This window comes from Chrysochloris asiatica, unplaced genomic scaffold (assembly GCF_000296735.1).
Source record: "Chrysochloris asiatica unplaced genomic scaffold, ChrAsi1.0 scaffold00042, whole genome shotgun sequence".
NCBI classification, from domain to species: domain Eukaryota; kingdom Metazoa; phylum Chordata; class Mammalia; order Afrosoricida; family Chrysochloridae; genus Chrysochloris; species Chrysochloris asiatica.
This window is the reverse complement of record NW_006408560.1, coordinates 7497966-7525232: the sequence shown is the minus strand read 5'-3', so window position 1 is coordinate 7525232 and position 27267 is coordinate 7497966. Positions and strand designations below refer to the sequence as shown.

The window sequence follows — 27267 nt, the reverse complement described above, 5'->3', positions numbered from 1 at the left end:
AAATAAAAACTCTTAAGGAGCTTTGGTAGTATGGTGGGTTACTCTTTGGGCTGTTAACTGCAAGGTCAGCAGTTCCAAGTCCACCAGGCATTCCATGGGAGAAAGATGAGGCTTTCTGCTCCCATAAAGATTTACAGCCAGTCAGCCAGCCAGTAAAAGCTTTTAATAGTTAAAGTTACAAAATGTAATACTTCCTCTTCCAAACTCTATGTAGTGGGAGAAACTGAAGTAGGGGAATATCTTTATTAATATAAGAATTCCAAAAGAAATCTGAATATGAGCACTTGGGTTTTTTAGCAAACAACTTAGATTTTACCTGTAGCTTGAACCTTTCTTCTAGCCAGCCTGATGTTGCAGTAATAAGCAAGTACTTTTTTTTTTTTTTTTTAATGTGTATTTTCTGTTTTCTCTGACAGAAATGACATCAGATGTATCACCATTGGGACCAGCCATTGCCTCTGGAAACTCTGGACCTGGGATTCAAGGAGGAGCCATTGTCCAGAGAGCTATTAAGCGGCGACCAGGGTGCGCTTGTGTGTAGAGTATGAAGATTGTCTCTCCTATGAACCAACCTGATATAGTTAACTTCTGTGCCCACTTGGCTATTATTTACTCTCTTACTTCAACTGGTTACTTAACAACACTGTCGTCATGTAACTATGTCTAGTCCTTAGATGTGACCTTCTATAAAATTGATGTTTTTAATCTAAGTTTCTCATAAGGATTTTTTGTTTTTAAACCAAAGAACTCTGCAAGGTAAAGGACTTTGACCAAACGCAGAGATTTTACTTTTGCTAAGGAAACGATTGCCGCCTTCATTAAGCTTTGTGTCTGCATTCTCAAAACCATTTTGGTAGGCTTCTTTTCTGAATTTATAGACTACTGAATGCTAGAGTATTTCTCCTTCATGTTACTGCTGTGTTGCTTGGTTTTGAATTGTACCAAAAGTATTTAATACCTCCTTAGCCTAAAACATTGTGCTGCTTGCTAGGAGGATGCTGTAACAAATTAACACAAGCTGGGAGGCTTAAAACAGCAGAAATTTATTCTCTCACAGTTCTGGAAGCTAGCTGTCCAAAAATCAAAGTGTCAGCAGTGTTCATTTCTGTTGAGAGCTGTGAGGGAGAATTTGTTCCATGCCATTCTCTGGAATGGCAATCCTTGGCATTCCAGTCTAATCTCTGCTTTGGTCTTTAGGTGGTGGTCTCCCTATTTGTCTCTGTTTTTCTTTTCCTCTTTTTAGAAGGACGTTAGTCATATTGGATTGGAACTCACACTACTCCAGTATGACTTCATGTTGACTAATTACATCTACAGAGACAATATTTCCAAATAAGGTCCCATTCATAGGTACCGGGGCTTAAGATTTGAACACATTTTTTGTAGGGGAACACAAATCAGCCCATAAAAGATATAAATAAGATACGCCTGTCTAAGTTGCTTATGTTCTGACTGGGATCATTATTATACACATAAATATACTCATATGCCACATAGTATCAATTGGGCAAAGTCCAGCTGTATGTATGTTTGTAGTGGATTTTATCAGACGTAGCGAATGCAACAGCTGAGAGTCAGTGGACTGAAATCATGTTCCTTTTAAATGTTCTTTGAGTTTGGGAAACAAAAATAAGTCTGAAGAAGGGGTAGGATCAGAGTTATAGGTTGGATGGGGTAAGGTTTCCCAAGGAAATTCTCAAAGAACTATACTTGCTGTCATCAAAGAATGAGCAAGTATGTTGTTGGATGGAAAAAAATTCATTGTACAACTTTCTTAGACAAATTCTCACAAAGGTAGTTTTAAGTTTTCTAAAACTTCTTCATAGTAAGTTGCTGTGTTCATCCTATGTCCTTTAAGAAAAATCTTATCAAGATTACCCCTTGCTGTTGCTATTGTTAAGTGCCATCTAGTCAGTTTTGACTCAGCAGTCCTATTTAGGGTTTCCGAGGAGTGGTTGGTGGATTTGAACCATCAACCTTGTAGTTAGCAGTCAGTGCTTATCTATAGCGAATCCCAGAAAATAGTCACTGTAACCTTCTGAGCTGACCTGGTTGCCTTGGATTAAACTGACCCAGTGGATCCCCTTGAGAGCAACTGCACATTGCTTTTAGGATCACATTTATATGACTTATTTCCAGTTATGATCTGCTCCATAAACTTCTTCATTAGCTTCAGTCTTGCTTAAAAGGCTGATTAGGCAGCCTTTTGATCTAGCTGATTTTCACAAAATACTTTCGAATACTCATTGAGCCGGAAGCTTGATGAGGCCAAGATATTTGCTTAAAATGAAAAAATGTAGAATCATGTGAGATCCCAATTTCAGTAGCTGTCACATCAGAGGTAATTCTATGGCCTTCTTCCACCATTTTTTGGACTTAATCCACAGTCTTCATTTGCTGAAGTTGATGGTTTTCCCTCTCTTGACTCACCTTTGAGGTCTTACCTGATCTTCCTTAAAACACTTGATTCATCTGAAATTTTGTTTCATATGAAACAGCATTCCTGTAAATCTGTTGCAAAGCTTCAGTGATTTGGGAAGATGTCCACTTGATTTTTGTTTAAAATTTGTAATTACCTTTGTTCTCAAAATAATTTTTACTATGGTACAAAAAGTGTTCTTACTTTTTGAAAGTACCCCAACATGTGTATTACTGAGAAAGCCTGTCAACAACCACTCACTGATCATAGATTTAAACAAGTTTTGTTTGGAATAAACCAGAGCATGTATGAACTGTAATCCTAGTAGCAATACTTTATGACTTACCCTTGTATAATTATGTAATTTGTATAGCTTGGTCTTTTCACCTAATCACATATAATATTGTAAAATTTTTTCATATTATTTTATAAACATAATTTTTAATGATTGCATACTATAGTCCATGGAGTAATTTTTATTTTGGAACATTTTGAAGATTTTGCTTTTACAAGTGTACATTGCTTAATGTCCATGATACTATCTGTAAAATAGAACATATTTTTGTGATTTAGATGTATGAGCACCATATTATATGAAGGGGCTTCAAAAAGTTTGGGAAATTCCATTATCTTTTCGTTTAATCCATGAACTTTGTGAAGCTCCCTCATATATAGTACATTGTCGTTGTTGTTAAGTGCCATTGAGCTGGCTCTGACCCATAGCAACCCTTTATAGGATTTCCGAGGAGCAGATGTGGGTTTGAACTGCCAACCTTGCAGTTCAAACTGACCTTATGGTCCAGTACATTATCCTGCAGTGCCACACCAGGTTTGTATATATTCACCATGTTTCCTGGTGGTCTGTTAGCACCTTGAACTTCAGGGTGTGCAAACTTGCATCTGCAATTGACTGTCTCTGGGCACATAGTGCCCCTTGAGCAGCCCTTAGGGAATCAGAGGCTCAAAGGATGGATTGGAGTGGTGATGACCAGGTTTCTCTCCCTGTGGGGACTGACTTAGGGGCGGATGGTTTGAGATATGCACTAGTGGCAAGCAAAGAGCCATGATATCATCATTGACCACTATTAATAGCTTAGGTGCTATAAGTGACTCCATGGCTAACAGTGTGCCTGCACCGTGGTATAAGGACTATGTCACAAATTCATCACTGTCCTGCCTCATCGTGCTCTTCCAAGCAAAGTCCTCCTTCCCACCCCATAGATGTAAATTCACTTGGAAGTGAGGCACATACTTCTATATGTATTTCTATAATGAACACCATTGTACATAATTTTCTTTCTCTATTTAGAGTTATTTTTTTTAAGATAGATCCTTAGAAATGGAGTTATTGGGTAGTAGATGGGTAGGATTTTGACAGGTGTTAATGGATTGCAGGAAGAAGAAAGATGGATAAATAAAGAGTTAATGCTTTGTATTTCATATGCAGCTCATCCAGCCAAAATATCAGATTGTTCCACTAGTTGAAAGCCAAGTGTGATCCCTGGGGTAAGGTGGTAACATGGATTAATGTTTTGGTGTAATAAAGTAGAACGATTATAAGGTAGTTTGCCAATCTGGTTGCCTATAATTGTCTTTGATTTCCCCAAATGAAATTCTCTGCTCCTTTTGCTAAATGTTAATTGTACTCCTCATGGTACTTTTCTATTCTCACGTGTTTTATATTTGTAATTGTCTAGGCAAAGAGTCCCTTGAGGGACGGTTTCCTGTGTTCACCTCATCTAGCACAGTGTCTTGAATATAGTTATGTTACATGTTTGTTAGATGAATGAAAGAAAGAAGCATTATTCAATAACCTTCCTGTTGTTGTTGTTGTTGTTACGTGCCATCAAGTTGATTCCAACTCGATTCCGACTCATAGCGAGCAACCCTGTATAGGGTTTCCGAGGAGTGACTGGTGAGTTTGAATCGCTACCTTGCTGTTCAAACCTGCTTTGAGGTCAGTGGTCTTAAGCTACTGTTACATATTATATTGCTATTTTGAAAGATATTTCAGAAAGCAGGTAACATGGCTTAGAGTGGATTATAGAAATTAAAAGATGCCATCTGAATTATTCATGCTATTTTTTTTCTTATCCTTTTTGAGTGGATTTCTGCTCCTTTTGAAGAGGTTGTACTCTTCTGATTCAAAACCTAGGCAAAATTGAATGACTACCTTAGGAAAGTGATATGGTGACAGTAGGCACACTTTTTCTGTTGTCCAACTTTTTTGTTCCAATTTGGGACTATGCAGAATCAACCCAGAAGTAACATAATTTTGTTTGACTTCCTCTTTTAGATTTGGGTGGGTGTGTAAGTAGCTTGTGGATTGAGAAATTTTAACTTCTTAATGTTTTATAAATAGGCTTACTGTACTTGTTCACTTTTTTTCCAGGCTAGATTTTGATGATGATGGAGAAGGGAACAATAAATTCTTGAGGTAAGATTTTTAAATACTTTCTTTAGATTTCTGATATTAAAAAAATAATGTATAAATTTAAAATTTTTAGCTTGTAATATCTTTGTTTCTTAAGCCTAAGGAAAGTATTTTACCTTAAAACTATAATATTTTATACTATGTTATATCCCAGAAAACTTAAGTTTCTGTCAGTAGTCCCAGAGGAAGAACCTCAACAAAGAGGTCGGGGGAGGACAGAGAATTTATCAGACCTTTGTGTAAAAGATGTAACTGGGAAGATTAGTTTTCTTTTGCTGAGTAGCAATAGTGGCTTACCAACAACAGGTTTTCCTTTTTTACATTCTGTGGAATGGCAGGATTATCCTGTAGATTTTGCCTAGACTCAATTTATAGGAATGTTTAATTAGCAGTAGACTGGGAACTGAGCTCAGCTGGGATGGCTGTGTGTCGTTATACAAGGTCTTTTATCCTTAAGGAAGTCAGACTGAGTGTCTTCACATGGTGATGGCTGTAATTCAAAGGGCATGCTCCAGTGTTCAAGTGCTTACCAAGCCTCTGCTTTTGTATCACATTTTTTGACATCCAAAGCAATTCATATTTGACTTGGGATGTTGGGGTTAGGCAGGAGGTCTATGTGCTATACAAGGTAGTATTTACTGTGAGATATACTTTGTTGAGGGTCATTAATGTACAAATCTATCATATCCTCTGATACTTGTTGATTCATATAAAACAGGAATTTGTAGTTTGCATCCTTGACTATTGAATCTTTTAGGTCATAACAAATGGACTTTAAAATATATTGATGAAGGGATTCTCTCTAAGAACGGGAATAGTCTCACTGAAGACCAACTACTTATTTTCAAGTGAGAAAAGCAGTTAAGAGTCAAAAGTAAGATAACCTTGATTACAACCTTTTCTTCTTTCCAAAGTTGAAAATATTGCCCAGGTAGTCTTTACACTGAAGAGTAAGATATATGAGTTGTTGTTGTTGTTGTTGTTGTTATGTGCCGTGGAGTCAGTTCTGACTCATAGCGACCCTGTACAGGGTTTCCGAGGCTGTAAATCTTTACGGGAGCAGAAAGCCTCATCCTTCTCCCTCGGAACAGCAGGTAGTTTCGAACTGCTGACCTTAAGGTTCACAGCCTGATTCATAACCACTGAGAGTTTCATAAAGTTCGTGCAAAAATGGAATTAAAAGATAGTGAAATTTTTCCATAAATGTTTTGAAGTTCCCCCTGTTTGTTTTGTAATTAACGTAAAATACGCCTTTTAGAAGTAATTATGTCAGTGCCTACATTACATTTATTAGGTTTTATTAACTTTTAAAAACTGTAATATATTTGCATTGCAAAATGCTTAAACAGTACAAAGTTATGTGCAGTGAAAGAGCATCTTTGTTTCACTTCAGACCTTCAGAACCTTCCCCCTTAGTTTCCAATTCATTGACTATGCTTGCAGAAATACTCATTGTATATACAAGTGAATATAGATACAGATAAATGCAGATGTGTGTGCATATATGCACACTCATAACCTTCCCAGTTTTTTCTTTTACACAAAGGATACTCATATGGTAAATTGCTTGCTTGCCATTGTTTGGTTTTATAATGCTTAATATAGTCAGTCATACCATTTTCTGTCTTTTTTCTGTAGTAATGTTTGAAGGTAGGCTTGTCTTTGTAGCTATTGATTAGTTGCTGAATCCTGCCAGATAGTCTTAAAAATAACCATAAGTTTGCCACCGTGAAGAAGTAGTTTTAAATAAAAATAATTCTTCAAGAGGGCATCCATAAAACATTTTTAAAAAAAAAAAAAAAGGGCATCCAACAATTTACCTTATTTAGTCTAAAAAATATGATGAAGGAGAGAGATTTCTGGAGAAGGATAGACTTTTTTTCAGAAGCTTTCTCCTGGGAACTCCTCCAACTGAGAATTTCTATTTACAATGATCTATAAGCCATCTGGAGTCCTGGTGTGCTGCTGTGGGTTAATGCGCCAGACTGCAAAGCTGTTTGAACTGCAAAGTTGGTGGTTCAAGCACACCAGCTGCTCCATGGGAGAAAGATAAGGCCTTCTAGTCTGGCTAAGGTTTATAGCCCCTGAAACTCCATACAGAGTTGCTGTGAGTTGGAACCAACACCACCAGCAACCGCTCATCTGTCAGTTTTATAATACTGTGGTGATGGCTTGTTGGAAGAAAGATGAGACAGTTTGCTCCCATAAAGATTTACAGTCTTGGGAACCCTATATCGGGTTGCTATGAGTCAGAATTAACTCAATGGCAGTGTGCTTGGTTTGGGTGGTGGTTTTTTCTGTTCTGTCACTTGTGTTTTGAATACCAGCAGGGTCACCCATGGTGGACAGGTTTTAGCAGAGTTGCCCTAAAGTAAGACAGATTAGAAAGAAAGGCCTGCCAATCTACTTCCAAAAATTAGCCAATGAAAACCCTATGTTCACAACAGAATATTATCCAACATAGTGTTGGAAGATGAGCTCCCTAGCAGTGGACTCAAGTATACCAACTATAATGCATTGAAATTTGCCTCCTCTTCAAATAACCAAAAATCCAAACCACTGCCATCAAATTGATTGTGACTCACTAGTATAGAGTATAACTGTTCCATAGGGTTTCCAAGGCTGATGACACTTAACAATAAAGATCTTCATAGCAACAGACTTTCTCCCTCAGAGAGGCTAGTGGATTTAAACAACCAACCTTATCAGATAGCAGTGGATATAGGTTAGGGTCCAAGATTTTGTATTTCTAGTGGCTTCCTAATGAACCCTGGTAGTAGTATAGTGGGTTACGAGTTGGGCTGCAGCATGCAAGGTCAGCAGTTTGAATCTGGCAACTGCTCTGCGGGAAAAATATGTCTTTCTGTTCCCATAAAGATTTACAGCCTCAGAAACCATATACAGGGTCGCAATGAGTTGGAACTGACCCCACGGCACACAACCACTACTACCAATGATTCCTAGATGGTACTGCATTTTTTGGTTTACAGACCATATCTTGTTTAGCAAAGATCTTGAACCTTCATTCTTGAAATTTTAAGTCTTATCTTTTCTACCTTAGGTTATTTGTTCCATTAAGAGTTTATAATATTTGATTTATAGTATATTTTGTATCTTAGAAACATACCGTTTGTTCTTGAGCTGAAATCCTATCACCTCTCTTTATTTGTTTATTAGTCTACTTTAGCTCTTTATTTTCAGAAACCTTGAAAATTCCTGGCATCAAATAATTCAGGAGCAATATAAAGTAGCTCTAATTTAATAACTGATTTATCTCTGAAAATTTTGTGAGACTTACCTATCTCCCAAAAACACTTTCTACCCAAAGTTGGCAGCATATGTGCTGTATCCTGTGGCAATAAAAAGAGGAAATTTTAGATCATTCAGAGACAATATAGTATTTTTGGACTTAGGTCTTCTTACTCATATCTTCCTTTTATAAGTTTCTGTGGTAGCAAACAGGAATTAACTGACTATTAGTAGAAATTGTTTAGAATAAATTGTATTTCCTTAATCAAAGAGATAAAGTGCATTTTTTAACTCATATTTAAAACTATCCCTAACCTCAGAGTGACTGACAGGACAATCAGTATGTTTTCATGAGGTCATCATCTTCTTTTCCTTTACTGATTAAGAAAGGTATCAGAAAACCTGACAAATAGTCATGCGTTTTTAAAGTTTTGTGGGATGCTGTTATTATCTCTACTGCTTTATAATGCTTTTTCCATTGGCTTTTTAAATTTTTCTGTTGGATGTTTTTTCCCTTTCTGGTTTTCTATTCAGAAGGAAATAGATACAATAAGAGTAATGCTTTAAATGAATTATTTTTTTCTTTTCTTTCAGATGTGATGATGATCAGATGTCTAATGATAAGGAGCGGTTTGCCAGGTAATGTAGTAGAGCATTGTGGTCCATGTGGGACCAGGCAGTTTGAGCATACTAAATATTAATTTTATCTAGACAAGAATAAATTTCTCTGTCTAGTCCCCTTCCTGTTCTAAAAGCTGATGTAACTTAATCTTGAGCTGTCGTTTATGCCAAGGTAGTATGATTTCACACTAATGGTATTTATTTGTTGTTGTTAAGTGCCGTCGAGTAGGTTCCGACCCATAGCGACCCTGTACAGGATTTCCGAGGGTGTAAATCTTTGTGGGAGCAGAAAGCCTCATCTTTCTCCCGCGGAGCGGCTGGTAGTTTCGAACCGCTGACCTTAAGGTTCGCAGCCCGATTCGTAACCATGAGGGCTAGTAAAAAAAAGCATTGCTATTTACATAGGTTTATTCCAAACAAAACCTGTTTAAACATACCTCTGTGATAAGTGGATGGCTGCAGATAGGTTCTCTTAATAATACATTGGTCTTAGTCTCTTTAGAGTGCCTTCAGAAACAAGGTCCAGTCAAAAATGGTGGCTTCTACATTGACAATCACTGAAGCAGAAGACCGAAAAATAAAGAGTAGTTTTAAAACTAATTTGAAACAGTAGGATGCTATCACAGGCATTGAATTAGAGGAATAATATGTAAAATAATTTGTAGAGCTATTTTTTGTTAGCAGTATATATAGGATTGATTGAAGAAAAGAACTATACTCAGGAAGGTTGAAATAATGAGACATAAAATCAGGAGGGACTAGGCTAGAATGGTATCAATGACAATAGGAAAGAGTGAATTAAAGAGATTTTTAAAGAATTTATCAAAGCTAATTGTAGTAGATATTTGTAGTCTTTATAGTGAACCAATTTTAAAATTAGATTTTTATGGATATTTGAGGAGTATATTTTCAAGTTGCATTAGGAAGTCATGCCATTAAATAGCAGTATAGGTACAGGTTCCTAGTCTCTTGATTGAAATCCCAAATATCTGTGAAAATATAACTTGCTATTTTGCCTTCATTTATCTGATTAATGTGGAAATTTATGCATTTCAGAAATAATAAAGTGGATAAAGAGTTGTAGATTTATAGTAATAGGAATTTTAGTATTTTACTTTCTTTCAAACAACAGAGCTCATTTTTTTATTTAATGTATTTGTTAAGCTACTTCGTCTCATATATCTTTGAAAATTCAATAGTTAGGCTTTGGAAACTGAAAGCATATGAATTTTTCAACTTTGTGAAAGAATGATTTATAATTTGCTGAGGAATTATCAAAAAAAAACCCCAATGAAATATTGTTTACTTAGTTCTCTTTCTCTTTTTGTCGGAATATATACATGCGTTTTTACATAGTTCTCATTGTTCATTGTTAGTGTGTTCTTTTGTGTATTTTATTGCTGATCATTTAATAGAAACCTTTACATATGTTATGTACTTTGTCATTTTTAATAGCTAACTAGTCTTTCAACCTGCTGCTGTCATAGTTTGATATTTTATTTGAGGCAATATGAGGGTAAGTCAAAAATTATTGCTACTAACGTTGTAGTTCACACATGCATGTATTTATTCCAAACAAAATGTGTTTAAACATTTCTCTGTGATCAGTGGATGACTGCAAATAAGTTCTCTCAGTAACACATTTGTCTTAGTCTCATAGAGTGCCTTCAAAAATAAGGTCCAATCAGAATAGTGGTTTTCAGGGGGAACTATTGGGTTAAATTAAAGGCAGACAGATCAGTTCAGAAAGTTATGGCAATTGGTTTTTGAGATCACAAAAGGGTAATCTTGATAGATATTTTGGAATTACACAGGATAATCATGAGGGTTTATAATGAAGATGTTTTAACAAAATTAAAAACTGCATTGTTTAGACAAAAGCTAGGAAAGTTGTGCTGATAATTTTTTCTTATCACGACAGCGCAGTTGCACATTCTCAAGAGTAACAAGAGCTGACATAATGAGAATTCTGTTGGAAACCTTACCCTATCCACCCTGCATCCCTGATACTGCCCCTTTAGACCTCCTTATGTTCCCCAAACTCAGAGAACAATGAAAAAAAAACATGATTTGAGTCCTTTGATGCCAATACTGCTGTTTTGACATTGTGTAAACTGAAGAACGCAGAATTCTTTCAGGAAGGATTAGAGAGATGGAGAGTGCTTCAGAAGTGTATAGGCCTAGATGGAGGGCATGTCAAGAAACAATAGCTTCATACTTTTAAGATTTTTGTTTTGTTAAGTTTTCTATGATTTTATAGCAGTACTTTTTTACTTACATATTAATATATATATATATATATATATATATATATACACACACACACACACACACACACACACATATATATATATATATATATATATATACACATACACACATGTATGGTTACACATACACAGGTGTATGCCATTTAATGTTCACAGAGCATTCTGTGAAACAGAGCTTTATGTGATTTTGTGCAAACATTGTGCAAACACCATATTTGGTGTTTTGGGAGCCCTTTTCTAGTTTGTTGCCACTATTACTACTTCTGTTCTTGCTGGAACTGCTGATAGGCCAGAGGAATGGGTGGCAGCGGAGAGGGTAGGGACAGGAGTAGAAGCAGAGAGAGAGGAAGCAAGCAAGCAGAGTGTGCCCAGCCACATACCCACTGTTCCCACCTGCCCAAGTACCAGGAGCAGCCTGCACTGAAGCATCTACTACTGCTGCCATCAACTACCCACCAGACAAAGCCTAAGAGCCCATACTCAGAGCCAGGTCCTTTGCCTCATCTATCTGTATCCCACCTGTGGTCCAGTGCTGCAAGAATCTGGGTTTGGTGTCTTTAAAATCATTAGGGGGAAATCATAAACAAGTGAAGAGCTGCTTTCCTTTTAAAAAAGACACAAAACAAAAGAACCGTATGTATGGTGTCATGTATGAATCTGCAGTTGGATACTGATTGTTGACACATTAACCCAATAACACCTTTAAATTTCTTCAGTTGCTACCCATCCTTACGATTGCTCAGTGTTCCAGAAACTTAATGGCAACCCTTTGCATGCCTCTCCAGGAGAGAAGGAGTTGTTACTGAGGACCCAGTAGTTATTGCAGAGAAATGGGAGAGTGACTAAATCCAAGAATAAGGGCTATTTCAAGAATAAATAAGTGACAGAGAATATTTAAAAACCTAGGTTTGTTTTGTTTTTTAAATCTTTTTGGTCAGAATATACACAGAAGATCATATATCCATTCAACAGTTTCTACATGTACAGTTCAATGACATTGGTTGCATTTTATATTGGTCACTATTCTCACGATCTTTCCCATCTTGTTTCATCCCCATTGACTTATACTCGCTGCTTCATAAATTGCTCAGTTCTGTTTTAGTTACTGTTGTCAGTTTGATGTAAATAATTCTTTAAAAGAATACATTCTTTAAGGTAAACATTATTTACTAATTCAAATAACCCGTTCTTTAGCTTGAAGATGACTCCAAGGAGTAAGGTAGTTTCTGTCCAAAGTTCAAAATTTTTCTTAGGAGAATAGATGTAGTGGTTCCTCCAGCCTCAGTAGACCCAGTAAGTTTATAGTCTATAAAAAATTTGAAGTTCTGTTCCACATTGTCCTCCTTTTTGATCAGGACTCACCTATTAAGTCTTTGACCAACACATTCAGTAATGGTTGCTGGGCACCATTCAGTTCTTCTGATCTCATGGAGGCAACTAGACGTGCAGTTCACTTGTTTCCCCAGTTCCTGTGTCTCCTTTCTCTGTTGCTTGAGACAAATAGAGACTATTTTCTCCCAAGCTTTTAAGACCACAGGCGCTACTTACAGAACTGGGGCTTGAGGGTGGGGATAAACAGAAACCTAGTTCATTATTTTGTCTCAGATGTGTGTGTGATTGTATTTGTGATTGCTTATTTGGCACAGTTAGGATTTGCTGTAGCTCTTTTAAAAAATAGAATAGCACATTTGAATATCATTTTATTTCCAGATTGGGAGCAGTTTATGAGAGTGATATTCCTGAATTTCTTAGTTGGCTTTAGTTAAATTCTGGATATACTTGGTTTCTACAGAGATTGATCAGCAAAATACTTTCTGTACTCAGATAATGTTAATTTATGATAAATACTGGCTTTGCTTTTATGTTGACTTTTGCCCTGTAGATTACTTTTTCTGTATCTTACACATATTTTTGTAAAGTTACAGGCAAGGTTTTTGCCCTCACTTCCCTTTCCCTCTTCTCTGTGGTTTTCTTCTTCTTTTCTTTCCGTTTCTTTCTTTTTTTTTTTTTTTTAAATTGTAGCTTAGTTCATTAATTCTGTTTTTAGGTCGGATGATGAGCAGAGTTCTGCGGATAAAGAGAGACTCGCCAGGTAGGAGAACAGTATTTTTTAGCATGATGAAGCAGATAATGCTGCTTTCTATATCCTTTTTCCTACTCTACTGTTTTCTTCCCTCTTTCCCTCGTGTTTGTCCTTATCTGTAGCAAGGGAGGATAAGATCTTTTTTGAAGTTTAGATGTAATGAACTTTGGCTTATCCCGTCAGAAAATGGGTGCATTGTAATTTTTTAAATTTCAGCTTTAAAGCGTCACAGAACAAAAAGCTTTTGGAAACAGTATAGTTGTGCCAGTTTGTATTTCACTTTTTATCAGAAAACCAACAAATATATCTATTGTGTTCATGATTAGTTCTTAGTATTCAAATGTTAAAACTTGCTATCTTTAGAAAACTCACTCTTAGTTTGTTTTGTGGACTGTGTAGACTCACTGACATTACTTTGTTAGAGCAGCACTGTTTTTGCTCTGGCGATTGAATTATCTTGTGATTTCCCAGAAAACTTTTAACAGCCTTTATGTAGCTATTGAGAAAAATCAGTCTTCTGGACTTGAATGTCAGAAATTGTTTAGATATTAGGAAGAGATAGATGCTTTAAGTTCATATGTCTCAATCTGAGTAAGAGACCTGGTGTGGCACTATAGGATATGCAGTGGGCTGCTAACCCCAAGTTTGGCAGTTCAAACCCACTATCCACTCTTTGGGAACTCTGTACAGTCTCGTTGAATCAGAACCAACTCAATGGCACTTAACAACAACAAGGCAAAGTAATTTAGTGCAGACTGATGTAGTGAGACTATACTATTTGTAAAGGAGACCTGAGAGTTGTTTTTGCAGATTGTTATCCATAGTATAAGAAAGACTACAGAAGAAATACTGTGTCCACATTTTCCTGTGTTTTGGATGACTCAGGAAGAGAGATCATTAATGCCAACACTTATTTCAATAATTTTCTCTTAGCTTTTTCTCACTATCTTTCACCTGAGCTATAAGCTCCTCTCATTGCCATTTCAACCCATTTTTCTGACTAATTTTGATTTTCAGAAAAACAGAAATGGCATGATATGATAGGAAGAACATTGAATTTGGAAAACTGATTTAGCCACTTGACTTTAGTTTCTCTAAAAAATGAGTTTTATATTGTCAGTTTTCTTTTTGCCACATAACTTTTGTTAAAATAGAATTCTTATGTAGAAATGGAAGTAAAGAAAAAGATTAAGTAGATATAGAAATATGGCGTGTTTGGTTTTTCTCCTTAAGGCATCCCCATGGAGGAAACTGAGGAACCTACAAGACTTTTCAAAACTCCAGTTTGAAAACTACTAGATGATTACTTCGAATATTGATGTTCTGCCTTACTTCTGAGGAAGTCCCTGTTAGAGATGTGGTTATCTTACCCTGGTTAGATTGAAATTGTCTATTTTAAGACCTTTCTGCATTCAACCCACTCTACTCTTACTTCCCAGTTCACTTTGTTCCAGATTGGAGACCCACAGGGACGCTTCGTAGATAGAATCTTGCAACTGCTTGAAAAACTGAGTACACTGGCACCAGAACCAAATATGTAAAGTGGGCTTTGTGATTCGCTGGGTAACTTCCAGTTTTGCCTTTTAGTTGGGAGTAAGGGAGAAGCCTAGAATGAAGTAACATTAGATTCCATATAGACCAATGAAATTTGTACTATTGAATCTTATACCAACTTCTAGTCAACTTCATTGTTTTGGAAAAACAATTTGTCATTTCATGTTTCTTTAAAACTTTGAATCAGTTAACATGGAGTTGACCAAACTGAGATTATTTGTCTCTCAGGAATTTGAGTGAGTGAAACCAACTTTTTAATATAATACCACCATTCTTAAAACACTTTTTGTTCTGAAACAGTGGTAATTTACATAGGAAGTGAAGTTTCTAGAAACTAAAGGGAATTTCTGGTATCTGCTTGTTTTCTCTCTGCCTGTTGTTTTCTGTTCCATGCTTGCTCTGCATGAGAAAGTTGGCATATTTTATTTTAACATTTGACAGTTAAATACCACTAAATCTAAATACCACATTTCTTAGCAGCTTACTGGTGTCCATGTTGATTTTCCTGCTATCAGATGGCCAGATGTGACCACCTGGATGGGGCTTCTCCTCTCTCTCTTAATACAGGGAGAATCATAGTGAAATTGAACGGCGACGACGAAATAAGATGACTGCTTACATCACAGAACTGTCAGATATGGTACCCACCTGTAGTGCCCTGGCTCGAAAACCTGACAAGCTAACCATCTTGCGCATGGCAGTTTCGCATATGAAGTCCTTGCGGGGAACTGGCAACACATCCACTGATGGCACCTACAAGCCATCTTTCCTCACTGATCAGGTCTCTGGGACCCACAGCTCTGAAGGATTCTAGAATTGGGGTGATGGGTGAATCTCTTACAAGTTGTATTCTTTTTGAGATGGGTAACCATCATCCATACTTCTAAGAATTGCATTATAATGGAGGTCAGGGTAGAACTGAGTTTGTAGACTGTTTTAAGGGCTAGAATTCAGCTTTTTAGAAAAAAGTCAGACCATGGAAAAGTGAGTTTTTCTAAAAACAAACGCTTAGCTCCTTCTGTTTGATTCATAGTTACAGGATTTATTAGCATTGGGGCAGTAATAAGTAGAGAAAATTGATGAAAACTATTTATCAAGTTTCAAGATGAAAACGATTTAGTGTGTTGTGGGTTGTCAAGTTGGTTCCAACTCATAGCCATCCTAAATAGGGTTTCCAAGGCTGTAAATCTATACAGGAGTAGAAAGTCTCATGTTTCTCCCTCACAGTGGCTGGTGGATTTGAACTGTTGACCTTGAATTAGCAACCCAATGTGTAATCCACTGGTATTTTAAAAATTGGTTCCTGGGTACAGTAAAGAAACAGTAGAATCACAGGGATAGGAATCATTTGATGACAGCTTTGATTTTCTTCCATGTCATCATTGAATTTTTACTGAGTAACTGCTAAGTCTATGGAACTAGTCTTCTTGTTAGTCTGTAAGGATATAGAGAATGGACATTGCACTGTTCTACCCAGCTTTCCATTTTAGTGATGAAACGTATCTTGACAAGCAGTTGTTATGCTCAAGACATGATCTGTTATATTTGATGCACTGTGAGAATTATTGAGAAGGCAAAAACGGTTTTTTGCCTTCCAGGAACTTGCTCTGATTATAATATGTAAGTAGCAGGATAAACATGTACATGAAAGATGAATACAGAGAAGAAATTTTTTTTTAAGTATTAATAATTTATTAGGTAATTATGTATTAGAGGGATAGCTAAAGAAAATTGAGTGACCAAACCAGATAAAGATAGTAAGGGAAGATTTCTAGGAGTAAAGACATCATGTTCTATTTTGATTATTAAAAATAGTGCATGCTCATTGCAGAAAAATTTGGAAAATACAAGAATATAAGGAAGAAAAAATTACCTATAATCTCCCCATTCTAATCTAAGGATTCAAAGGAAGGAAATAATATGGTTTAGGAAGAAGGAATAAGAATAATTTCCCAAGTAGTATGATTTATGAAAGCGTAGATTTTGTAACTATGTACAAAGAAATAGTCAACTTGTTCCAAATTACACATGGCGATATTGATTTAAAAACTAGAGTTTAAACACCTTCTCTAGTCAAAGCAGGTGCTATGTGCCCTGAGGAATATAAAGAATGATAAGGGTCTGTTGGATTACAGGCATGTTGATAAATAATAATACAAGCACAAGAACTTTTATAATATACATGCACTATAAGGTCTGTCAGGAGCTCTGGTAGCGAAGTGGTTACAAATCGGACTGCAAACCTTAAGGTCAGTGGTTCAAAACTACCAGTTGCTCTGCGGGAGAAAGATGAGGCTTTCTACTCCCATAAAGATTTACACCCTCGGAAACCCTGTACAGGGTCACTATGGGTCGGAACCGACTCGACGGCACTTAACAACAACAACAACATAAGGTCTGTAGAAGTACAGATATGGAAAAACCAGGATTTGGAGAATAGTGTAGATTTTGGCAATTGCAAATGCAAAAACATAGAGGTATGAGAGTGACTGAAGAAAAGGCCAGTAGTTTAGTATGGTTTGAGAAATAATAATAAAAAGTAGGCTGGGATCTGATGATGGAATGTCTAGGTGCTCTATTAAAGAATTTAGATTTTAATTTATAGTTAGTGGGCGTTATCAAAAATATGTCTTTTAAAGATGGATTAGAGAGAGTAAAAGCAATTCATTAGTCTTGGTGTAAAATGACTAGGACAGTGACATTGTATTGGTAAGTAAAATTGGTAGAACTGAAGCATCTGCATATTTTGAGCAAAGGCTGTTAGATTTTGAGATTTTTAGCCTGGGAGAAAGATGTTGCTATTCACTCAGAAAGAGAATAATAGAAGAACACAGAGAATTATTATTTAGAGGGGGCAGTAATGAGTGAGGTTTGAAGATACTGCAATTGAGTTCCTGATAGAATATCGATCTGAATGTTTAATAGATATTTGAAATTTTGATCTGCCAAAAACTTGAGGGGAAAAATAATAAGCAAGTCTAGCAATGTACTTATGTATCATTTCATAGAGGGTAGAAGTAGAAGTGAGATCTGGTATGAATAGAGAAGACCTAAGATAAAACCTTGGGAAATGTCTGCATTTAAAATTTCAACAAAGGTAAAGGAGCTGGGTGCAGAGAAGGAACATGTGAAAAAGAAGAAAAAATTGTGGAATGCCGTGTCATGAAAGCAAGGGGAAGATAAAATCTAAGCAGTAGAATGGACAACATTGTGTTTAAACAAAATGATCGTGGCCCACGAAAAGGAACTTGAGTGGGCAAGTAGGGATGTCATTATAACCTCCTAAAAACAGTAAGACAGTATTTTAGATTGAATATTACAGTGGGATTGAGAAATAAATGGAAGGTGAGAAGGCTAAAGACAGTGAATATAATATTGCTCTTAGTATAAGCTTAGTACTGAAGAAGAAAGAAGAATTGGGTAAAATTGAGGAAAGATTTATATAGAATTGAGGAAACTTGATTATGTTTATAGGCTTCAGAGGAAAGAAAGAGAAATATTTGTAGACCAAGATCCTAAAAAGAGACCAAAGAGGAAACTCAAATAATTGTTAGTGGTAAGCATTTGTATTCTGTATTTTTAAGTCCTGAAATGAAAAGGAGATGGATAGTAACAGAGAAATTGAGGCAATAGCTATTGGGAGAAAGGACTGTCTTGTCAGTTAAAGTAATTGCAGTTAGGGGGTAAGGCTGTGGCTGTGGATCAGGTACGGCCTGAAAAATCCTAATTATTCCATAAATAGAAACACGTGGTTTTCCAAAGTTCATTAATTTTTATTTTTATTTCTTGGGCAGGAACTAAAACATTTGATATTGGAGGCAGCAGATGGCTTTCTGTTTATTGTCTCATGTGAGACAGGCCGAGTGGTATATGTCTCTGATTCCGTGACCCCTGTTTTGAACCAGCCACAGTCTGAATGGTTTGGCAGCACACTTTATGATCAGGTGCACCCAGATGATGTGGACAAACTTCGGGAACAGCTTTCCACTTCTGAAAATGCCCTGACAGGTGAGCTGGTCAGTGGATGAGAAGTCTTTTATTTTCCTGAAACAGAAGGGGCATTTTATCTCCTAAATTAGTTTGGTGAATCTGGTAAGGCTTTTAGAATTTTCTCCCATTATGAATATAATAATTCTTTTTATCCACCTACAGGTTATCTATTTTGTGGCTCATCCTTACAAAATGTTATATAATAATGATAGTGTGTGCATAAATGCTTACATTTTTAAGTATTAGTGTAGATGAAACAGTAAAAAGTCAGAACTTCAGTAATATATTTTTTAAGCATTCTAAAAGAATTCTATATGCTTCCATCTCATTTGTAGGGAATTATCTGGTAATTTTTATACCCACTTGTGTTTGGCTTTGTGTTAGATTGTATAATAGCAGGTTTTTATTTTAGAAGAGGTGATTTTTAGTCACTGTTAGAAGTTTGTTTTTTGCATCTATTGTCTTTTTCTGGCTTGTTCTTTTCCTTTTTTTCTTTCAATTTTAATGCTGTACAGCCCTTTTGCCAGAATTTAGCTAGAGGAAACAAGTCACATCTGTTACTAAGCAACTCTGGAGAAAAGTTTAAAGTGGAAGCAGATTAACATTGATAGTTAAAGTGAAGTCCAGAAATTCCAATATGGTCATGTAAATGTTGAGTTTTTCCTCTTTTATGTTTTTATTGATTGCATTTTTCTGGTTCTTCCTTTTCCCAAAAGTTGTCCTTGGTTTCCATGTAATAAAGGGGAGGAACAGAGTTGGCTTGCGATAGATGTGTTTCTATAGCATATAATTGTTTTTAAACCAGTGACATTCATTCTGTGTGTGTGTATAAAAATAATCAGACACAAGACTATAAGCGTTTGCTCTGGCTTTCCAGCAGTAGTTCCCACCACTGTTTTCTTTCATATGCTATTTTCAGTATTGTCTTTGAACTTAAGAGTGGAATTTATGCATGAGAATTATATTTTAGGTTTGGAAAAAAGATCCATCCCCTACTTGAATAATTCTGTTACATTCAAGAAAGTTATAGCGCATAAATAGGATGCTTACTTCTTTTTGTCTCCAGTGTTCCTACCCCCTGCTCCCCCAAGCACTCTCCACCCCCCCACCCCCCGCCCACACACAAAAGCATACACTCCAGACTACTCTTAACTTCCTTCATCAGGGCGTATCCTGGATCTGAAGACTGGAACAGTGAAAAAGGAAGGTCAACAGTCTTCCATGAGGATGTGTATGGGCTCAAGGAGATCATTTATTTGCCGTATGAGGTAAGTGTCAGCCTGAGGATTGTGACATAGGAAGATCCAAGAACTGCTGAGGTTTGATTCCAGATCAGAGCAGTTACAATTTTAAATCCAATTTCCAGATGAATTTAACACTTAAGGCCCATATGGACCTGTGACACAGATAAAGTATTTGGTAAAGGAACTAACATTTACTGAACCCTTTGTAGGCCAGGCCCTGTGATAGGTGCTATGTGTCTGTCATTTCATCCCCACAACTGCCCTATAGGGTAGAATTTGTGGTTATTGTTTTGCTAGTGAAAAAGCAGACTAACAGAAATGAACTCCCTAAAATTACATAGATAGTGTCTGATACAGGATTTTATTTTAATCCATATTTGTCTGACTTCAAAACCTATGTTTTTTTCCTATTATAAGGCAACATCCATGTACTCAGACTATTTCTGTATTTTTATTGTTACTGTTGTTAGAAATTTGAGGCTTCATCTGTCTTTCAGTCAGTGTTTGTTTATCAAATTCATGCTGAATGTTTTAGGAGTCTGATAAAAGGATGTTGTAGGAAGAAAAAAACATATCTAAAAGTTACAAAATAAATGCAGGTTGTATATGTAATGGAAATGAGTTTGATTTTTTGTTTGATGTTAATTGAAGCATTGCATTTTTAAAGCATGTAGGACATTTTGACTTTAAGTCAAATAAGTCTTTTAAGACATTTATACATTTTTAAAATACCAAACCTGATTTAACTTTATCCTTCATATTTCAGGAGCATTTTCTGGGTCTAATGGATTAGGTGTTAGGCTGATAATTGCATGGTTGGCAGTTCAGACTCACCAGCTGCTCCACGCGAGAAAAATGAGGCTTTTTGCTCCCATAAAGCTTTACTGTCTCAGAAATCCTATTACAGGGTCATTATGAGTCGGAATCGACTCAGTGGCAGTGAGTCTTTTTGTTTGTTGGAGTTGTATCCAGTATATGTTTTCTGGCTGCTACTACTGAAAAGTTCTTTGATCAGGCAGCCTAACAGTTTTTGATCTATTTTTTCATTGAAACAGGTGCGGCAATAGCTCTGTGGACCCAGTCTCCATGAATAGACTGAGCTTTGTGAGAAACAGATGCAGGTGAGGTCTTAAGCAAGGAAAGCCAAAGGAATGGTCAAGGACCTGTAGAGATCATCACATATTTCCACTGATGCCCCTGTAGTCCTTCCTTCAGCAGTCCTCACCCTTACCCTTCACTTTTGAGCTTCTAAAACTTCTCTTGTTGATATATTTAAGAAAGTTGCTCTTCATGTTACTTTTCTTCATCTGTCAAATTTTCAGTTGCCTTACTTTGGCAAGGTTCAAATATATAGTGGTCAGTTTCATATGGGAAGGTCCAAGCACTGGTTATCCTGTCTTTTAAATACTCTAATGCCTAAAGTTAAAGATACTAAACTATCTTTATCCTTTAAAAGGGTTTTCTTCTGACATCTTTGATTCTTCTAGGAATGGACTTGGCTCTGTGAAGGATGGAGAACCTCACTTTGTGGTGGTCCACTGCACAGGCTACATCAAGGCCTGGCCTCCAGCAGGTAGGAAATTTGGATGGTATTTTTTCTCCTCAAATGAACTCCCTAAAATTACATAGATAGTATCTGATACAGGATTTCATTTTAATCCATATTTGTCTGATTTCAAAGTTCATTTCTCTTCTCCAAGAGGCCAAGAAAATTAGCTAGCATTTATTATTTACTTAGCATATGAAATGTGTTTTGATATAAGCTCTAGGAAAGTAGAAAAACAAATTCTTACTTTCCCTTACAGAGTTTATTTTCCAGTTAATGTGATGGATTACTCAAACATGAAATGACTTAATAATGGTTGCATCATAGAATAAATTTTTAAATGTACAGATTCATAATTATGTACACCAGTTGCATATTTGTAGAGCATTTATGTGCAAAGCCACAGTTGATGTTGACTGCATCTAATTTTGGAAACAATAAGTATTGGACTGCAAACCACAAGATCTGCAGTTTGAGCCTGCCAGGTGCTCCATGAATGAAAGATGAGACCTTTAGCTCATCTTTCAGCTCAGCTCTGCAGGGTCACTGGGAGTCAGAACCAACTCGACAGCACTTAACAGCAGCAATAAAAATTTGGGAAAGCTTTTTATAGCTGCAAAACTTGAAGGAAGAAAGAGAAAATGACTTGACTGGATAACTTATAAAGGGGATAGTCCCTGCAAAGGCTTTAAATTGGGATGTGAATATCTTTTCAGTGTCTTGTACAGGATAGTTTTAAATCAGACAGGGACTATGAGAAAGGCAGTTGGAGTATACGGATTAGATTTTTAAACTGCTTTGTCAGTTTTCAAATTTTAGATGCTTAATTACTTCCTTTGTGAATGTATAACTAGGAAGTTAGGGTAGTGGGGAGACAGTTACAAGCCAAGAAAAAGAGAGATCAGAAGGTGTATTTTGGATTCAGGTTTGGAAAAACCTGAATTTGATTTCTGACATTTTTGTATATTAGTGATACAACCTAGGGTTAATTTTTTGCCCTTTTTAAACCTCAGTTTTCTCATGTATAATTTGAAGATAATATGAGAGCTAAGTAAAAAAAAAATATTACTAGGGCTCCAGTCCATAATATACAGATTTATTCAAAACAAAACAATGTTTAAACATGTCTCTGTAATCAGTGGATGGCTAAAGACAAATTCTTTCAGTAATATACCTATAGTCTCATTTTGTTGTTGTTGTTAAGTGCCGTCGAGTCGATTCCGACCCATAGCGACCCTGTACAGGGTTTCTGAGGCTGTAAATCTTTATGGGAGCAGAACGCCTCATCTTTCTCCCACGGAACAGCTGGTAGTTTCGAACTGCTGACCTTGCAGTTCGCAGGCTGATTTGTAACCACTACGCTACCAGTCTCATTAGGGTGCCTTTAAAAAAAAAAATCTAATTAAAACAGTTGCTTTGGTAGCAAGGTCAGCTCAGAAGATTATGGTGAATGTATTTTTGGGAGTCCTGGTGTGGTGCTGTGGACAAATGCACTGGACTGCAAAGGTGGTTTGAACCTCAAGCTCGGTGGTTCAAGCTTACGAGCTATTCCTCGGAATCCATGTGCAGGGTTGCTATGGGTCAGAACTGACTCTATGGCACTTAATAACAGCAACAACAAATAAAGCGTTATGAGCAAGCACAGTGGCCCCATAAGATAAGGACTGGACTGCAAACCGCAAGGTTGGCAGTTCGAGCCCACCAGTCAGTCGCTCTGTGGGAGAAAGATTCTGTTCCTGCAAAGATTTAAACAGTCTCGAAAACCCTATACAGGGTTGCTGTGAGTTAGAACAATTCGACAGTACTTAACAACGAAGAGCTTATATTGATATTTCCTCTAAGGACATAGTATCACAGGGGCTAATTATTAGGAAGAAATTTGAAAACTGCATTGGTGAGAAAAAGGCTAGGAAACTTGCACCGAGAATTAATTTTTCCATCACAGCAATATACACATGATCATTCTTTGAGAGTAGCAAGAGCTGTCTTAGAATTGTATTGGGAACCTTACTCCACCTACCCTATAGCCCTGATCTTGTCCTTCATACTTCTTTTGGTTCCCAAAAATCAAAGAACATTTAAAAGGAATATGATTAGAGTCCCTCTAGGATGCTGAAGGAACATGATTAGAAGAGTTCCTCTAGGCAGTTCAAGCTCATTAGCTACTCCTCGGAAACCCAAGAAGACAGATTATATAACCCCTCAGGGTTGTTATGAGTCTCGACTGCACTTAGCAAAAACAAAAGGATGCCAAAGCTGGCTGTTTTGACATCATGTAAATCAAAGAGCACAGAATTCTTTGTGGAAATTAATATTAGAGAGATGGCAATGCCACCTTCAGAAGTATATAGCCCAAATGGAGAATATGTCAAGAAATAATAGCTTCCCAAACTGGTTTCACATTGTGATATTTTTGTTGTATAATTTTCTAGCAGTACTGTTTTGCTTGCCTTCTTACATCCCATAGAGAGTTATTATTATGATTAAATTTAATGTAAGAAATGCCCTCAGCTGAGTGTCTGACATATGATAGGCACCTTAATAGATGATGGTGTTGTTAGATGTCATCAAGTTGGTACCAACTCAAAGCAAATCCATGCACAACAGAATGAAGCACTGCTTGGTCCTGCACCAACCTCACAATCATAGATATGCTTGAGCCCATTGCGGCTGCCACTGTTGCCAATCTATCTCATTGGGGAGCTTCCACTTTTTTGCTAATACTCCATTTTTCTAAGCATGATGTCCTTCTGGTAATATGTCTGAAGTTTAACAGATGAAATCTGGTCATCCTGACTTCTAAGGATCATTCTGGCTATACTTCTTTCAACACAGATTTGTTTGTTCTTTTGGCAGTCCATGGTACTTTTAATATTCTCCTCCAGCACCATAATTCAGTGTACCAATTCTATGATCTTCCTTATTCACTGTCCAACTTTCACATGCGTAAGAGCTTATTGAAAATATCATGGCTTGGGTCAAGTGCATCTTAGTCCTCAAACTGACAGCTCTGTTCTTGAATACTTTAAAGAAGTCTTGTGCAGATTTGCCTAATGCCATATGTCATTTGATTTTTTTAACTGCTGCTTCCATGAGTGTTGGTGGTTGATCTGAGCAAAATGAATTCTTTGACAACTTCAATCTTTTCTCTATTTATATGGATATTGTTTATTGGTCTAGTGGTGACAATTTTTGTTTTCTTTACATTGAGGTTGCAACCTATATGGAATAATCTGTGGTCTTTGGTCTTCATCAGTAAGTGTCTTTTCACTTTCAGCAAGAAGAGTTGTATCATCTGTATATTGCAGGTTGTTAATGAATTCTGATGCTACATTCTTCTTTATATAATCTGTCTTCTTGGGTTATGTGCTTAGAATACAGGTTGAATAAGTATGGTAAATGGTAAAGTACACAACCCTGGTGTACAGCTTTCCTAATTTTAAACCATTCGATGTTCCCTTGTTCTGTTCAAATGACTGCCTATTGGTCTTGGTCAACTATGTAGTTTCCTCATGAGCACAATTCAGTGTTTGGAATATTCATTCTCTGCAATTTTGTCCATAGCCTGTCATGATCCACACAATTGGAAGCTTTTGCAAAGCCAGTAAAACATAGGTAAACATCTTTCTGGTATTCTCTGCTTTCAGCCAAGATCCATCTGATGTCAGCAGTGATAACCCTTGTTCCACATCATTGTCTGAATCTGACTTGAACCTATGGAAGTTCTGTCAATGTACTGTTGTATCCACTTTTGAATTCGAATTTTACTTGTATGCCTTATTAATGATAATGTCTGATGATTTCAGCATTCTGCTGGGTTACCTCTCTTTGGAATGGGATCAAATATGGATCTCTTTCAATCAGTTGTCCTGGTAGCTGTTTTCCAAATTTCTTGGCATAGATGACAGAGTGCCTCCAGTGCTACATGTTTATTGAAAGATTTCAATTTGTATTCCATTAATTCCCTGACCTTTGTTCTTTGCCAATGTCTTCAGTGCACCTTGGACTTCTTTTTTGTGTCATTGGCTCTTGATCATATGCTTCCTCTTGAAATGGTTGTGCATTGTCCATTTCTTTTTGGCATAGTGACTCATGTATTCCCTCTATCTTCTTTTGATGCTCTCTGTACCAGTCAATATTTTGCCCATAGAATCCTTCAATATTGCAAGTAGAGGCTTGAATTTTTTCTTCAGTTCTTTCAGCTTGAGAAATGCTGAGTGAGCGTATTCTTCCCTTTTGGTTTTTTAACTTCAGATCTTTGCACATTTCTTTATAATATTTGCTTTTGTCTTCTCAAGCTGATCTTTGAAATTTTCTGTTCAGCTCTTGGACCTCCTCATTTCTTCCATTTGCTTTAGCATCTCTACACTGGATAGCAAGTTTCAGAGTTTCTTCTGGCATCCATTTTGATCTTTTGCTTCTTTCTTGTCTTCTTAATGACCTTTTGTTTTCTTCCTGTAGGATGTTCTTAATGTCATCCCACAACTCTGCTGGTCTTAGGTCTTTAGTGTCTAATGCATCAAATCTGTTCTTCAGATAACCTCTTAATTCAGGTGGGATATGTTCAAGGTCATTTTGGCGCTCATGGATTTATTTTAATTTTCTTTGGCTTCTGCTTGAACTTGTATATGAGTAAGTGATGATCTGTTCCACTGTCTGCCCCTGACCTTGTTTTGGGTGATGATATGGAGCTTTTCCTCATCTTTTTCCACATATATAGTCAGTTTGATTTCTGTGTATTCCATATGGTGGGGCCCATGTGTATAGTCGTTTTTTATATTGTTTAAAAAACGCATTTGCAATGAAGAAATTATTGGTCTTGTAAAATTCTTTCATGCAATCTCCAGCATTGTTTCTATCGCCAAGGCCATATTTTCCAACTGCTGATTGATCCTCTTTGTTTCCAACGTCTGCATTCTAAGTGGCAGTAAATACATCTTGATTTCATGTATGATCAATTTCGGAGTAAAGAAGTTGGTAGAATTCTTCTATTTCATCCTCACTGGCTATAGTGGTTAGTGTGTACATTTGAATAATAATTGTATTAATTGGTCTTCCATGTAGGTGTACAGATATTATCGTATCACAGACTGCGTTGTACTTCAAGACAGAACTCAATATGTTCTTTTTGATGGAAGAGTATGACGCCATTCCTCATCAATTTTTCATTCCCAGCTTAGTAAACCATATTATTGTCTGATCCAGAATGGCCAATACCAGCCCATTTCATCTCTCTAATGCCTAGGATATTGATGTTTATATGCTCCATTTCATTTTTGACAGTTTCCAATTTTCTTAGATTCATATTTCGTACATTCCATGTTGCTGTATTTCCTCATCTTGAGTTATGCCCCATCAGCAAATGAAGGTCTTGAAAGCTTTGTTCCATTTGTGTCATCACAATCAACTCTACTTTCAGGTGGCAGCTCTTTCCCAATGATATTTTCAGTGCATTCCAACCTGAGAGGGGCTCATCTTCCGGCATTGTATCTAACTATATTCTGGTGCTCTTCATCATGTTTCAGTATTCAGTATTCTGATGCTGACAGTTTCCCGCTTCTATTCATAAGGTTTTCAGTGACTAAATATTACGAAGTAGTCCGTCTCTCCTTTCTAGTCTCTCTTAGTCTGGAAGTTCAGTTGAAACCTGCCTACCATAGGTGACCCTGCTGGTATTTAAAATGTTGATGGCATAACTTCCAAAATCACGGTAACATGCAGGCAACCATGGTACCACAAAATGATGTACAAGTGGTGGTTAATAAATGGTTGTTGTTGTTGTTGTCAGGTGCCATCGAGTCGGAACCGACTCATAGCGACCCCATGCACAGCAGAACGAAACAATGCTCGATCCTGG

At 36.7% G+C, this 27267-nt stretch overlaps 1 protein-coding gene across 5 annotated transcripts in view; it reads left to right on the top strand.

The window, feature by feature from the left end:
• Nucleotides 1-418: 418 nt before the first annotated feature.
• ARNT (aryl hydrocarbon receptor nuclear translocator) overlaps nt 419-27267 on the top strand; it is a 57401-nt gene continuing 30552 nt past the window's right edge. For 3 of the 5 annotated variants that reach the window (XM_006861383.1, XM_006861382.1, XM_006861381.1), the window contains exons 1-9: nt 419-525; nt 4812-4856; nt 8697-8741; nt 13041-13085; nt 15198-15411; nt 18425-18638; nt 19786-19888; nt 20920-20985; nt 21352-21437. In XM_006861383.1, the coding sequence (XP_006861445.1) occupies nt 419-525; nt 4812-4856; nt 8697-8741; nt 13041-13085; nt 15198-15411; nt 18425-18638; nt 19786-19888; nt 20920-20985; nt 21352-21437 (925 nt within the window). The remainder of the gene's footprint in view (nt 526-4811; nt 4857-8696; nt 8742-13040; nt 13086-15197; nt 15412-18424; nt 18639-19785; nt 19889-20919; nt 20986-21351; nt 21438-27267) is intronic. The other 2 variants (XM_006861385.1, XM_006861384.1) reach the window with 1 other exon arrangement.